Source organism: Arvicanthis niloticus, chromosome 17 (genome assembly GCF_011762505.2).
Source record: "Arvicanthis niloticus isolate mArvNil1 chromosome 17, mArvNil1.pat.X, whole genome shotgun sequence".
Classification (NCBI taxonomy): Eukaryota; Metazoa; Chordata; class Mammalia; order Rodentia; family Muridae; genus Arvicanthis; species Arvicanthis niloticus.
This window is the reverse complement of record NC_047674.1, coordinates 45,563,974-45,580,755: the sequence shown is the minus strand read 5'-3', so window position 1 is coordinate 45,580,755 and position 16,782 is coordinate 45,563,974. Positions and strand designations below refer to the sequence as shown.

General features: G+C 37.6%; 1 protein-coding gene across 7 annotated transcripts in view; it reads right to left on the bottom strand.

Moving 5' to 3' along the window:
• The window catches only part of Pkhd1 (PKHD1 ciliary IPT domain containing fibrocystin/polyductin), a 440,341-nt gene that overhangs the window by 134,906 nt on the left and 288,653 nt on the right, over positions 1-16,782 (bottom strand). For all 7 annotated transcript variants that reach the window (XR_013104680.1, XM_076915223.1, XM_076915219.1 and 4 more), the window contains 3 exons: positions 14,405-14,542; positions 4,179-4,292; positions 1,428-1,515 (listed from right to left, as the gene is read on the bottom strand). Coding sequence is in view for 6 of the 7 variants with exons in the window: in XM_076915223.1 (XP_076771338.1) it covers positions 1,428-1,515; positions 4,179-4,292; positions 14,405-14,542 (340 nt within the window). In the remaining variant the exon portion in view is untranslated. The remainder of the gene's footprint in view (positions 1-1,427; positions 1,516-4,178; positions 4,293-14,404; positions 14,543-16,782) is intronic.

The window sequence follows — 16,782 nt, the reverse complement described above, 5'->3', positions numbered from 1 at the left end:
CCTCTGTTGAAGGATATCTGGATTCTCTCCAGCTTCTGGTTATTATAAATAAGGCTGTTATGAACATAGTAGAGCATATGTCCTTGTTGTATGTTGGAACAACTTCTGGGTATGTGCCCAGGAGTGGTATAGCTGGGTCCTCAGATAATGTATGTCCAATTTTCTGAGTAACCACCAGACTGATTTCCAGAGTGGTTGCACCAGCTTGCAATCCCACCAACAATGGTGGAGTGTTCCTCTTTCTCCATATCCTCGCCAGCATCTGCTATCACCTAAGTTTTTGATCTTAGCCATTCTGACTGGTGTGAGGTGATGGCTCAGTGGTTAAGAGCATTGACTGCTCTTCTAGAGGTCCTGAGTTCAATTCCCAGCAACCACATGGTGGCTCACAACCAACTGTAATGGGATCTGATGCCCTCTCTGGTGTGTCTGAAGAGACTGACAGTGCACTCACATTAATATTTTTTCTTAATTGTTTTATTTATTTACATTCCAGATATTGTCCTCTTTCCAAGTCCCCCATCCAACAGTTTTTCACATCATCTCCCTCCCCTTTGCCTCAAAGAGAGTGCTCCCCACCCCAGCCCCTATTCACACCCCTGCAATCAATCTTCTCAATATTCATTTATCTATAACAAAAACCTCTAACAACCTCCTCTAAGCATTATGCTCAAACTAAATAGGTATGTGGACTTGCATACACATATATACATACATTCACATACACACATATAAAAAATATATAATGATGTTACATATGATTATATATATGAAAATTATAAAGGAGCCTTAAAAATTAAAAAGAGAACTGCCAACGATATCCTACCAGGGAGTACAGAGTTGAAGCTAGAATTTTTGTTATCCTTTCTGTTGGAGATGCACTGGCTTCTTATTAGTAAGTGCAGTTACCTATAAGAGCTTTCTACTCTCTGATCTTTGCTTTTAGTATCACATCTGTTGTTTTCTGGTGTTGATCTTGTCTTCCAAATCCTACTGGATTACTGTCAGTTTCTTCTCCATATGATCGGTTTGGTTCAAGGTAATAGTGGATCCATCCTTCATCTTTATATGCTCCATCTCATGCTTATTTCTGCCAGTGTCTCTATATGGTGCCTTATCAAGTCTCACTGTTATATTTTCAATTCTTACTCCTTGTCCTAACTCCCAGAACCCACAGTTCTACAAGTTATTGAGAAAAAAGCATGCATTGCCTAAAACTACTCTTGGTACAAAGTTTTCTCTCCCTAGATTTTGTACATTTCGCCATTTCATTTTGTGTTACATATTTTTCTCTATTGCCCCTGCTTTTGAGCTTAAGTTTGAATGATGTTTAGTTGAATGATATTTAGCATTTCATTTCAAAATCAAATACCACAGAGAGCCAAATGCAACAATAACAAGTAAAGGTCCCTGGCTCTTTTTTTTACCTCTCATTTCCTGGTGCAATGTCAGCTCCAAGGTATACCCAGGATTTCTTAGGATAAGAACTGTGAAGGCGAAGTTTCCCATAAACTCCTGAAGAATTAAGAGTCAACAAATCACTCAGAAATCACTTCCATCTTAAGTTTCAAAGCAGTTTTCACAAACTATGCAACATATAATCCATATCTAAGGCGTTTATCTTATCTTTGAGAAAAGAATATTTCTATTATAACAGATAAAATATAACTCAAAGACCTATGGAGAAATTAAAGCTATATCAGATAACAGCAATTTAAAAACTGAGAAACACTAATTTCTAACCAGGACATTTTAAAGAGACATGTCCTTCTGCCATTAAGGTGACTTCAGAACTTTGTGATCTCCTGGAAGTCAATCAGTTTTGGTATTTTATGATTTATACTAGATTTTCCAAGTGGCAAGAATTGTTCTATTTTCTGAGGGATGAGATCTCTGTGCTATTAGCTTTGTTTTCAGTGCTAAAACTAAATATTGTGTCTTACTGTAAATAATCAGAGGAAACATGAACAGATAATCTGTTTTATTTTGAAATCAAAAATTATAATATGAGCATGAACAGTAAAAATGCATGTATCCCTTCAGGGATTTTGGGATTTCCTCAAAAATATTTCATGGCCATTTCACCATATGAAGTATAATTTCTCATAGTCTATAGTTTTCTAAAAATGTGGCCATGCATTCCAGCAGTAGAAACAAAGTAATCATTCATTTCCATGTGTATATTTATTTCACTTAGATAATGCCTAGATGAACTATGTGGCTATAAACATGTACATCTGACTACAGATTTTAATTTTATTCTACACTCAAATGGATTGTGTGAATAGCCCTGCATATATGGAAACATTTTGTTGCAAGCAATTAATTTAACAAGCTAAATATTGATAATATCGTATAAAAATACATGAAGGAAAAAGTATAACAATATCATTGCAATATCAACAATGTGCCTTGGATTTTCATCTAGTATGGCCCAAAACAATAAAATCATAATTAATGAAACCTCAATCAAGTGTTTGTGCCAAGTATGTAATTCCTTCTAAACTCTAATTCAGACAGAGTTGTTAGACGATAACATAAGAATTAACACATGCAGGTGAACTTTATTTTCAGAATACACCCTCAAATCAAATTTTCATAATACACTTCCATAAACACATGTCACAAAATAGCACACAACAAAACTATAATCACCTTTTATTCATCATGGGCTAAGTACCTAGGCAGAAAGGATTCTGGGCTGATTTAGAAAAATTTCCAACAACAATGTTTGTTACTACAAAAACATATCTTTAATATCTAAATTATCCAGAAAATTCAATTAACTAGAAAAGCAGATTTATTGGTTATTTCCATTCTCAAAGGCTAACTGTAAAATGATTCTGTTTCTTAGTTGTTTCAAGAAGGTAATAAACTACTTACAATGAGTAAAACCTGCCATTTGCTTAGTATGTTATAGAAGCTAAGTATGCTGTGAATTGGGAATTCTTTATTTGAACTGCTATCAATAAAAATTGTAAAGACATTCACTGAAGCATGTGGTTAGGGCCAGGATCAGCACACCTAGTAGTGTGGACTACCATCTGAAAATCTCAGCCAATGTGACTACTGCATATACTGAACAAAGGGATCAAATCAAGTGTTCCTAGTATAGTCCTTCTCCCTTGTCTACTGTGAAACATTAAAATTTGTCTACCCATGTCATGATAATGATAAAATAAACAGAATTCATAGAGAAAACATTAAAGTTATTAAGCATTTCAACATATTATACAGCAATTATTAGGTATTTTGCAACTAAGTCAACAAACCCCATAGTATCTGAGTATGTATCCCATAATATTCATAATTCTCATATGTATGCATACATGTAGATAGATAGATAATAGATAGATAGATAGATAGATAGATAGATAGATAGAGACAGATAGACAGACAGACAGATAGATAGATGTTACATATGCCTTTAAAATACCCAACATGGCTGTTCATATAAAGGAAAATCCAATAAAATTATTATCCTGGCTCTTGACAGTAACACACACACATCTAGGCTGTATAACAACATAGTACTACAAAACTTAGTAAATAACTCTGATCTGACTCATTTCAACTCTCCTCCTATAAGGATGAGAAATAAATAAGGTAAAAAGGACCTAGTTTTGAAAAGGATGAATTTTTTTAATGAAAGTGAAACTAGCTCATACAAAATATTTCCCCTTTTACAAAGTAAATAATTCCTACATAGCACCACTTTTTGGTTTGGAAACAATTGTATGTATCTATGCAAAATATCCCAGTCTTAGTATTCACATGTAGAACAGTTTAGGGTTTAATACTATGATACTATGACAGTATCAGATGAAAATACTGTCAATGGTGAACATTTTTATGACCATCACACACACACACACACACACACACACACACACATATATATATATACATATATATATATATATGTATATATATATGTATATATATATACATATAGTCTATTAGTTTTGAGTCACAGTTATGGTATCTGTAGCCGGACTTTGAATATCTGATACATCAAAGAATAAATACAAACTGTCTAGAATTCACCAGGTATGTGATAAATGGAACTCCTCTGCTTCTCTATCTCTTTTTATCAGTCTCTCACACAAAAACACAAACACACCGTTCATATTAGTACGCTGGTTATATTAGTAACACACATCATACTTAACTCTTACCAATTGATCCAGGGTCAATACGAATTCCTTCAAAATGATCACAGAAGATTTCTTCTGAGGCTCTAAGAAGTATTAGAAGTCTTTGGTCTTTTTCTAGAGGGTTTTCCAAAGTACCTGTTGAGAAAGCAAAGTGTGTCATCCATGAAAATTTTCAATGCAGAGAGAGACTCCGGAGTAAATGCTGTGATTCCAACTGTATGGGGAAGGGCACTGGTCACATAAACAAAGTGACAGCAGAAAGCACGGGATTGCACATGTCTCTCTGAAGAAGGATGGGTCACTCTTCATTAGCTGTCTGCTGCTTCTCATCATAGACTGACTCAGAGCGCACTTCCTGGTTTCCTATTATCCAGGAGGATTTGGTAAAGTGCTTTGGATTAGCGAACTTTGAATAAAACAGGGTAGAAATTAGCAGGTGTCAACTGGCTGTGTCAATACTTGCCAAGTACTCCACACATCTCATCCCTACCATAGAATTCCTCACATCTTTAGGTACCTAAGTGAAGATACATTTAGAAAACCCCTGGGAATAGCATGCAGGCTGAAGCAGGTTCAAATCCAGTCTAATACGAATACTCATTTTACAAACCACTGAAACTTAGCGGGTTATTGATTAAAGACCATTATTACAGGAAATCTTGACTAATGCAGTGACCAAGGTTGTGTGAATTATCATCTCCTTCACATGGTTTTAGCATGTAATGCTCCCTACACAGCTGAGAAGTAAGATGCCAGTGTAAATATCCACATATAATGAGGACTGGTACTTACCTAAATGCATCCAACTAGCAATGCATAACAGACTTCCAACAGTTGGTGGTTTAGTAAACCAGTAATAGACTGTTTTGCATAAGTTCTGTTAGCATGATTGGGATACAAAAGGCATAAGGCTATGACACTCAGCAGTTGGGACTTGGGTCTGACATTCCCTTCTGCCGTGTTCTTTACAGTTTAATAAAGGTTGTCTTTATTTGATAATGAATATAACTTAGAAACGTTATGCTATTCTCACAGAGACAATTGTTGAAGAAATAACCAGTAAAAAAAAAAAAGTCCTCAAACTATACATTCTATAAAAACAGCTACACCAGAATTATCTACTATCAAATTAGACTTCACAGTTTACTAGTTTCCTGAAAATAATAAAAAAGGAGATGAGGGGACTGACAGATATGGCATGAAATAATTGGTAAACTTAAAATTACCTACTTATCATTTTGGTTAGCCTGTGCTCTCAGGCAGCATGAAATCATTCCTCCCACACCTCTGCTGACACTTTCTCTGCACCTGGTGTAAGTTTGGGGTTTGCTATATTTGTATCCCCTCGGATCATCCTCTCCCGCCATTATTGTGTCAACAGCAAGATGCTGAGAGACAAACCAATCTGGACAGCACAGGACCCAGAACAATCATTGGAAACCATGGCGTAGATGTTTCTGCTACAAGACTAAGGCAAGCTCCTGTTCCGTACAGATGCCACGGTGCCTTAGCTTAGAAACAAAAGTATCCTCTTAGCTCATCAAAGGACAGGGAATTTTTAAGCAAATGCGCCCAGTGCAGCTCGTCTCTTGCTGCTATAAGTCTGTCCAGTAAGCGGTCTCCAACTGCGATTTCATTTATTTCATAGAGGATAAAGTCTTATGGGGAGGAGGGGAAGGCCTAGCAGTAAACGGATACCACAGAGGAAAAGTAGGACACTTTTTGCCCTAGAGAAATGTATGCGGAGCCCCACAAAGAGTTGTGCGCGTTTCTCTAAAATCGGAGATTAAATCAATTATGCAACCCCAAACTGCAGCACATGTGGAGCCTTCGCAGAAAATCTGGGCAAAATTAGTTAGCCTGCCGTGATCTTTGAGAATCTGAAGCAACCAGGGTTTGGGTTCTTTTTGTTAAGATGAGAGAGGGAAAAGATGGCGCCTAGGACTGTTTAGCAACCAGGCGGGGACAAGAGAAGGAAAGGCATGATATTCTAACATTACCATAAGGTGCCTCCTGAGTTTGTAAAAGCTGAAGAATGAAGAATTTGGGGACGGCTGTCCTTGATTCTCAGTCTCTCCAACAGAGATGTGATGTTCTCCTCGGGATAGATATTACCAGTAAATACGAGTAGCTAGCTCTGAGACACAGTACCCCAGATGAGGCATATGGGTCTCGGTTTACGTTTGTAAAGCTGTTTTGAAACCTGAAGCTTACGTATTAGGAGATGTTGCTGATATTTTCAAATACATGATTTCATTACATCATCACAGGTTTTTGGTGAAAACTGTAGATTCCCATGAGAAAATGGAGGCAAGAAGAGCTAAAATAACTAGCCAGAAATTACATAGCTATTATGTAGTGGCATTGGGCTTAGATAAAATAAATGCCATTTTAGGGTGGGTGTGTGTGTGTATGTGTGTGTGTGTGTAGGACTAAAGGAGACATAGTTGCCTTAGCATGATGGTGGGCAATGGAAGAAAAAGAGAATTGGTTCCACATGTTAAAAATCACCTGGGGAGATGGAAGAATATAAGTTCTGGTATACCAAAGAAAACTATTATTGATTTGGGGAATATGGTACAAATGGATTCCATGAATTTCAAAATGTACAATAAAAACGGAAAGGGCCCTTTTATTATTTTATTAACTGTCTTTGATAGAATCACACATAAGCCTAGTTTACACTTAAGCATACCCTATCAACGTGATTGCCCACACCTTGGAATCAATAAACACATTCAGAGTTATTCACTAAGCTTTCAGATCTTTCTGTTCCCAGTCTTTTCATTCTTCCCCATCCTTCATTTTCTGCCCACACCTGGTATCACCCTAATTGATTTCTAAGAATCTTCCTGTGCTCCTGAATTCCAGTCTGTAAAAATGGCCGTACCTCTGGTATTTTCAGAAACCCGAACTAAAGATTTAGTATTCGGTATGAAAAAAGAGGAATAAATCCTCAAAGTTCTTCAGCTTGTTGTTTATAAATAATGGCAAATATTTTTTAAATGCTTTGCAATGGCAAACCAGGAGAAACATTGTCTATGTTTTGTGTTCATGTTAAACAATGGTCAGCTTCTCTCCTTTCTAACATGCTCCTTGGCTGAGCCAGTTAAGTCCCAAAACACATGCTTCCCCGCCTCTGCCTGGCATACCACTCCTACCCCTTACAGGATGAACTCCTCAGAGTCCATGTGCTTTTATTCAGATCTTTCTCTGTCAGTTAAGTCAGGGTGAAGTGGCCCTTCTTGGCTATAACAACTTAGTGTATTTTAGCTGAAAAAATTTTAAGACTGTAGCGTGAGCACCGTTTGCCTCTTGTGTTTTCCTTGTGAGCTAAGAAACAGTGTACCACCAGAAAAGCATAAATTCTAAAACACTGATTTTGAAGTCTTTCAATATTAAAGATATTTAATAGATTAGAAAAAAATGTTTCAGGTTTATTAGAGTTTTGATTAGTAATGCATAAATAAAATTTAAGGATAATATGAAGTGGTTTCCATTCAGAAATAATATCTTTCTATGGCAAATCTTATCTTGAAATTGTTGTGCCTGTTAGAAAGCCCCAAAAGACCACCAAGGTGACTCCAGTGCACTCACACTAGGGTCTTTATTTACAAGCTGAAGCTTGGGCTACACTGCTGTCTTTGACACAGCAGAACGGGAGGGTGCAGCCCCCAGCCTAGTTTCAGGTAAGCATTTATAGAGGCAAGAGGAGTTATCTAGCCTGGTATACATCAGATTGGGGGGCCATTATGGCCTTTAACATCATTGGCTGCCATTAGGGGCCAAACCATAAACTTAACTTCTGTTTTCCTCCTGATTGGTGGTTGATTTTTTTTATATTATATTTACATTTCAGATTTTATCCCCTTACCCCATTCCCCCCACCACCCAGGAACCCTCTATCCCATTCCCCCTTCTCCTGCTTCTATGAGGATGTGCCCCCACCTACCCCTCCACTCCCACCTCCCCACCCTCGAATTCCCCCCACACTCGGTGTTCAGCCTTCATGGGACCAAGGATCTCCTCTCCCACCTATGCCCGACAAGGCCATCTTCCCCTAGGAAGTGAACTGTCAGGAGCAAGCTTGTAACCTGGAGGTGCAGATTTGTTGGGGAGTAATCTGAAACTGGTGCTAGATGCAGGTGTTGTTAGGAGTAACCTAGATACTGGTGCTAGGTACCAGCCTATTAGTTAATTGGAGTTCAACCTTAGGTCAGGTTCTCTAAGATGGAATCTGATCACAAAAGATCTGGCCTCTCAAAACCTGTATTATTTTTTTAAATTATTTATATTTTATGTATGTGAGTATATTATAGCTGTCTTCAGACACACCAGAAGAGGGCATCAGATCCCATTACAGATGGTTGTGAGCCACCATGTGATTGCCGGGCATTGAACTCAAGACCTCTGAAAGAGCAGTCAGTGCTCTTAACTGCTGAGTCATATCTCCAGCCCCAAAAGCTGTATTATTTAATGTCAGATATTTGGCCCTATTAGGACAAAAATGGAATTTCATGCTTCCTATACTTAGAAAACATGAGGCTTTAAGTATAGTATTTGGAAAGCACATGTCTTCAATGTTACTTTAAAATTTTTTAGCCAACAATTACCTGGATTAGAAATCTGTTAGTGTGAAATCTGATTGGCTGATGTCTGGTCCACTTTAGCTCAAATAAACTATGTCTTTGTGGAAATATATGTGGCACATTTATTCATTCAGCATGTATGTGCTTGAAAGAAGACATAAGTATTTATTTAATAATTAATATATTAAATTATATATATGTATTATATATTAAATAATCTATTTTATATATTATTTTATGTAAATGAGTGTTTTGCCTTCATGTTCATGAGTTGCATGTCTGGTGCCCAACAATGCATATTAGAATATATATTACTCAATTTATTTGGATAAAACAAAGTATATACATTTATATAAATTTTCTATTCATACAAATACCAAGATTCCATATTACTTATGCAATAATAAAATATTTATATACTTTTTTAGTAGCTTGAGTAGATATGCTATTCCTGGTCAGATTTCCTGGATCTAGAATTACAGATGGTTATGAGCCACCATGTGGGTGCTGGGAATTGAACCCAGGTCCTCTGCAAGAGCAACACCTCCTCTTAACCACTGAGATCTCTCTCTAATCTCTGGTATATTATTTTTAACCATAAAATACTGAATTCTCTGTTCAATGGCATCATGGCTTTAGGCTGAAGAATGCAATCTATAGTTTTCTTGGGTTTGTTTATTTCTTATTACTTAATCATCCAGTGAGTCTTGCAGAACTGCCAGTTTGGAAGGCAATAAACTATATAGATTTGCCTCCTTGGGATTTAGAAAGCTCCAATCCTGGAAGCAATGGAAGAAGCTTCCATACATCTAATAATTCTTTATTTTCTGACAATGAAAGCCAGGTGCTAACGATGACCTCAGGCTTCTGGCTGCAACAGTGAGGTAGCACTGATGAATGCCATCGGTGGCCCTAGAAACCAAATGTGAACACTTTCAGAATAAAAGTCTAAGTTCTTATCTTAATTTACTGAGCAACTAGGCAGTTCGTCACATTACTTGGCTGTGACAAGCCAGGGAAACGATAAAATACTGTGTCCCCCAGTTCACAAATGTGTACCTTGCTCATTTTGGGATTCTGTTAATATTCAAAAGTTATTAGGATAGGCATTACTCAATTTAGTTGGCTTAAACTAAGTGTATGATATATATATATATATATATATATATATATATATATATATATACTTTCAATTTAAATAAAAACCAATATTCCATATTACTTATACAATAATAAAATATTTATATACTTTTTTAAGCATTTTAACAGTAGTTTGAGTAGATATGCTATTCCAGGTCCTACAAATTATTAAAAACAAACTATTCACATGAAGTTTTAAAAGCATAAAGTCCCTAGTGAATTGAACATTTGTGTCAATAAAATGCTACCATCAAGGATAACTATGATACACAGAACACATGTAAATGAATTGGTGCAATTACTCATTTAAGTGAATGCATAAATGAAAGAGACGCGTCCCGACAGGTGTTCCTGTGCAAACACACACAAATTAGTTAATGCACCCAACAAACCAAAGTTTGTTTTGAGATGGTGTTGGCATTTTTAACTGGTCCAAGACAGATTGTGAAAACAGAAACTGGATCACCAGCTTTTTACTGTGTGTTCATACTTGCTCAGTTCCTTTCTTCCAGGAGATAAATGCGTCGTGGCCACTTTGACATTAACACTTTAATTTCTGCCTCAAAGATATAGATATGTGAGGATAATGGACCTCGGTATATTCATTTATATTTATTCATACACTAATTACACACATTATCAGAAGCTGCCAATAACAAATTTTCCAACATACATTAAACACTGCAGTTTAATGAAGAGGATTCTTGAAAACACTAATGTGTTATATTAGTAAAGCAAATGTAATAAGGAGAAGAAAAACAGGCAGAACCAGAAATAAGAACCAGAAATAAGGCACTGAATTCCCTCTATTAATAGACGCAGGAAAGGGTTCCTAATACAGGCTGAGTTGCTGGAAACTGGGAAGGGAGAATGAAAGAAAATTCTGACAGAGGCTGCTCATGGCTTTGTGCTTAACCAAATACAAGATTTTGAAACATATAAGAGAAAACCTGCCAATCTCGATTTCCTTGTGAAAACTGTGAAGGGATGATCCATATAGCCTCAGAGACTCCCAACTAACAGTTGCTTTTGGAGAATTTTATCCAAGTTGTATGGTGAATTTCCAGAGTAGAATTAAAAAGTTATTTTACACTCTCTAGTCTGGCAGCTGCCCCTCCACCTCCCATAATGCAATGCAAGTTCCTGCCTCAAGCCTTTTGCAGGAGCTGTTCATCAAGGCTGAGAATGATTTCCCAGTTGCTAGAGGTCTAGAGCCTGCTGTTCTCTGGTCAGAGGCTGCATGATTCTTTAGAAGACTATTAACCACCTAACTTCTAATGGCCAACAGCCAACCTGGCCCTCTCAACCGTATTTCCTTAGTTTCCTTTAGAACATACTCTGTCATCCAAATGCATTGTTTCTTTTAGACTCATTGTCTGTTTTCCCAAATAAACAAACAATCCAAAAAACACAAGGATGTTCTCTCTCCTTAACCCTGAGAAACGCTCAGTGGAAAAGCAATGACCAGCACTGAGGTGATCACTCAATAAAAGAAAACCATGTAAAAGAGAAAAATGGGGAAAGGGAGGAAAACAATAATTGTAAAAAAAAAAAAAATGGAACTAGAAAATCATCACAACAGAGAATATGTTTCTTTCTTGTTTTTTTTTTAACTTAATTTTATTTCTTTATCCAGGAATGTTATTCTATATGGTACTCAAGGCTATAAACTTGTAGTATGTGGTATATTTAATGAAGCTTGGGAACATGTTGAAGTTGATGGGGCCTGCCAACAATGCCACTAAGATTGATAACCTTCTGAGTTCAGTTCAATTTCCAGTACCCACAACCCACATGTTGGATGGAAAGAACCAACTTCTACAGGTTGTAAACAAACCTCCATGGGTGCAGTGTGGCATGCACAAAACTAAATGCACTCTGTGTGTGTGTGTGTCTCTCGTTCTCTCTCTCTCTGTCTTTCTCTGTCTTTCTCTCTGTCTCTGTCTCTGTCTCTCTCTGTCTCTCTCTCTCTCTCACACACACACACAAGCACACATATAAGCACATACACATACACACATGCAATGAATAAAATGTAATAAAAATTTTATAAAAGAAAAGTTAAAGCCAAAAGTTAAGTTGCTAAAGAATAAATAGAGGATGTTGAGGTTATAAAATGTTACCATCTCTTAAGATATACATGCTGGCTGGACAGATAGCTCTGCAGTTAAAAATGCAAATGACTCCTATGGAGGACCTGAGTTAGTTTCCCAACATGCCTAATCAGAAGGTCCACAGCTGCCTGTAACTCCAGCTCTAGCGCAGAGGCAGGGGGTGTCTGAGATCTTCTGGATACCTACACAAAGACATACACTTACATACATAATTAAAACTAAATGTTTTTAAAAGAAATATATATTTTGTGGGGGTTTTGCTGTTATTGTTACATGGGAAGAGTAAAATTTTTTGCTCATGATACATTTATCAGTCAGTATAATAATAATAGATAGAGCAAAATGGTCAGTTTTCTTTCCTGTTTTCTCTGCCTGCTATACTTTCTGCTAATGCATGTGTTCTAGTAAGCACTGAGCAAACAACGTAACTGACTCCAACATTCATAATACAACTTTGATCTCCAATTTACTTTCAAGTGTAGCATTCTATGATTCTGAAAGTCACGTGACATCTTTGGCCAGCCTCCACTGCCTCAGAATCGTAACCACCAAGAACTAGAATTATACACTGTTAGAACTTGGATCAAATGGCATCACTGAGCAGACATGCTCTGGCATTATGCTGTGTCAATGTCCACATCTATTAAGTTTGTTTGCTAACTAGATGTATTATCTCTATCATGTTGGGATTTCTGTAGGTGTGGACAGATGGGTTGAAAGTCTTCCTTCAGGCATAACACACATAGGATTGGGCAGATGGGTTCCAATAAGCAACCTTTAGGCATGGAACACATGGATGAAAAGCAGAGAGAAAAGACACACCATTATCTAGTGATGGGTAAAATCAAGTTAGGAATAGACATCATTTTAAAAATCCAAAATATTGAAAGCAAAACTGGAGGCTGGCACGTTGCTGCTTTCTTTCAAAGGTGCAAATTTCAGTCTACAAGTTATGGGTTATAAGTGACCCCAGAAGCCTAGAAAGAGGAACTCTAGGTTCACACACTTTTATACTGACATAAGCACAGTTCATTTCATTAAATATTTCTATTTTCTTATTTTTTCTTTTATTGGATACTTTTTTTATTTACATTTCAAATGTTATCCTCTTCCAAGGTCTCCCCTCTGCAACCACCTATCCCATTACCATTCCCCCTGCTTCTATGAGGGTACTCCCCCACCTATCAATGATTAGATGAATGTTTTAGAGACTGCTAAACAAATGGGAGAATAGTCTTAATAAGAAATGCAAATATCAGAATGCAAATGTTTTCCAGGGTAGAGAGATGAGCGGAAAATAATGTAATGAAGGAACGGGTGTAAAGGCAGAAGACTTAAGGTGTCCCAGTACCCAGGGTAAAATTAAAAAAGCCTTATACAAGTGTACAGTGGGAAAATAGGTATTTGAGGCAGCACATGGAGAAAGAGCAGGAAGTACAGCTGACAAGTTAGTTGCCAAGACTGACAGCATGAGGTGGCTGGCAAAGTCAGTTGACTTATTGGCTCTATTGGTAGAAGCACCATGTCTGTTCTGATAACTGGAAGCCAACTGTGCTGAACAACTTCATTCCTAAGCTGCCCACATTCCTAAGCTGCCATCTCTGATCTGTGTCATGCCCCAGGTGGTACTGGCCTATCAACACAGAGCCGGTGAGCTCTCTTTGACTTCCAACCCTGGTGGAGAAGAGACAGGTTACAGTACTTATTCCTGTAAGACACTATCATGGGCCAGTTGAGTCCTTACCATGCAAACATGCATCTGTCTGATAACCATCTCCATACTTACAAGTCTGGATTCCAGGAACAGCCACTTCTCCCCACCTTTTTCAGCAGAGTATGGGAAAAGTATCTGGCTTTACTAGCCCTCATGTGTGCACCATTCCAACCATGTAATTGTGTAAATAGTTTGCTTGCTTAAATATTTAAAAAGAAGTTCAATTCGTGTTATTGGTCTGTATATGAGTACCTTGACTGATAAAGGAACCTAAGGTGTCTGATATCAAATACTTAACAGAAGACCATGTGAGTAACTGCCTCTGATTATTTAGATATCTTATGTCCCTGTGGTAGATTCCATCATTGTGCATGTTACAGATGAGGAGATAGAGGTCCCCTGGTGATTTTGCTTAAGGTTAAACAGTCAGTGTAAGGCTGCAGTGGGCTTGGCCTGTGTTCTCTGATTTAAGAGTCCCTCTAGGGCAACAAAAGGGAAGGTACAACAGAGAATGAAAAAGAAGAACCACAAGTCCTCATTCTCCACATCTAAATATGCCCTGGGAAATCCATCCCTAACCTTAGGCCTCCCGAGGCAGCAGATTCCTCCTACCTCCCCATTTCCAAGAATGCTTTCTCCCAGAACTTGACCTTCATTCCACTCCCAATCCAACCCCGAGCATTTACTCACCTACTTTCAGCTCCCCTCCTGCAATGAGTAAGCACGCCACACTCAGAACATTGCTTCTGTCCACGGGGAATTCTAAGGTGCCCATCACATAGAGGCATCTAAGCACTGGGAGATCGGTGTCCACAAGAACAGTCTTGTCTATGGGAGACAAATAAGGTCACTCAAAGATTCGCCTAAGAGAAGAGCCCCTTTCTCTTCTCCAGGGATGTTTCATGCTTCTGGCAATTCCAGAGCTGCTTGTGTTGTTACATGAGTCAGACTAGGTACAGCTACTAGAACTAATATTGTATATGAGGCAGTCTTATTAATAAATACGAAAGAATGTCGGTTGTGTGTAGCAACTCTTGTCACTTCTTAACACAACCAATGCTATAACCAAAAAAAAAAATCTTGCTTATATCCTCAAATACCCCAAATACAACCCCAATTTAGTACAAGTTTAGTACATAAAGATATCAACTCCCTATGCTTCACACCCGTATCCTCAATTTTGACTCTAGATTCAAAGCATACAGAACAACACCTAAGGCCTTGGCCTTGAAAAAACAGACAATTTGGTTCTAACTCTCAGCTGTTACCTGTTAGATGGGAGAATAATTTTATCCTTCTATGTCTCGATTATCTTATCTGTGAAATGAGAATGAAAATAGTATCTACTTTCCCACAGGTCTTTTGTGATTATTAAAATATTTAATTAGATTAGGGTGCTTACACATGGGAACTCCATACTTTCCACAGTATAATACAAAGTCCACAGTGTACCCTCAGAAAGTACTGAAGAGAACCACTGTATACAAATATCCATTTGCTTGGCATGCTTATCAGTCTTATGGGTGGCTTCAAACAATTATTCCACATTTATTCCTCCTCCCTCTACCCCTTCCCCTCCCCTCTTCTCTCGTTACCCCTCTTCCCTTCATCGTTCTCAGAAAAGCCTTTTCTGTATAACTTCCAGAAAAATAATCACAGATTTTGCCTGAACTTAACAATAAAGTAATGTATGAATAAAACATTTTCACTTAAAACAGTAAATATTTCATGTAGGCTGAAGTATTAAGTGTTGCTCTCTTCATCATGAATTAAAGATGTCCAATAAATGTTTCTGCTTAAATTTCAAGTACCACAATCACTGATGGGTGTACAGATTTAAAAAAAAAAAAAAAGTTCTTTTGCTAGTATAATCTCATTTCACATGCCAGGAAACAATGTACTTTGCCATTCTTAGGGACCTGAACAGGCAAATTAACTTGTCATGAGCAATACCTTGCGAGTGCTTCCATGGCTCCATAGTTAGAAGACCAGATATGCCCTCCTGTGGCAAAGACTAGGAGGCTGCAAGATAACTGGTTCCTTCTTTCTCCTGGGTTTACAGTTTTAGAACTCATCTGTCTTTACAGTTAAATGAAGACATGTGACTGAGTTGTAGCCAATAACATGCAGGCATACACCCAGTATAACACCTTCAGCCTCACCCATACCCTCTGCTACCTCAGTTCTCTCATCTAAGCACAAGTAGTTGATCTCAAAGTATCTGCATGGCCCAGCTTCATCAGCACCGTCCACTCCATGAGAACAGTGCTGGGTTTTAGCACTTCTCCTCCTTAACAATCTCCAACACTACTGTCTCTGGAGAAACAGCCCGTCTCTTTCATACTCCCAAGATACCATCTACATATTTAAGTCAGAACACTACCATGGATTATTTGAGTTACATCTACACATGATCGTGTATTAGATAGTCATTATCCCTGCGTCTGTCCATCCTGTCCTCTTTTCAGAGGAGGACACTAATAATTTATAAAAGAAAGGAATTGTGCTTATTATAATGCTGAAAATAAAGACTATTAATCAAGTGTTTCCAGCTCAGGAGAGTTTAGTCCATACACACTGTCAATTCAAGAGTCCATCACTTTACTAACAGGGATACCATAACTCACTAGACAGATAAACACATAGATCTGACTCATCTCAGGCCCTTTTCAAAATAGTCTAACAAAAGACTGAAATATTAAGACAGTACTATAGTTTAATATATTTAGCTGCTTCATAATTTTGAAGTAAAATGTTATTTCAAGCAAAGACCTTTAAAGATTAGAGTTTTGTTCAAACAGTCATGTATCCCAAACTATAGTCCATGTTTGCATATAGAACTTGATTACACAAAACAGTAAGCAGAGCCCAGTTAAATAAATCATTCGTCCATTCACAGAATGTGCACAGAAACACACACACACGCAGATACACAGTAATGTGCACAGACACACACACACAGGATACTAGACTCTTTGAAGGTAAGTCCTGTGTAAAAATATGACAAATACATAGGATTCTGGGTTTTCCTTTTATAACATGCCCATCTTGAAGAAACTCTCCCTTTG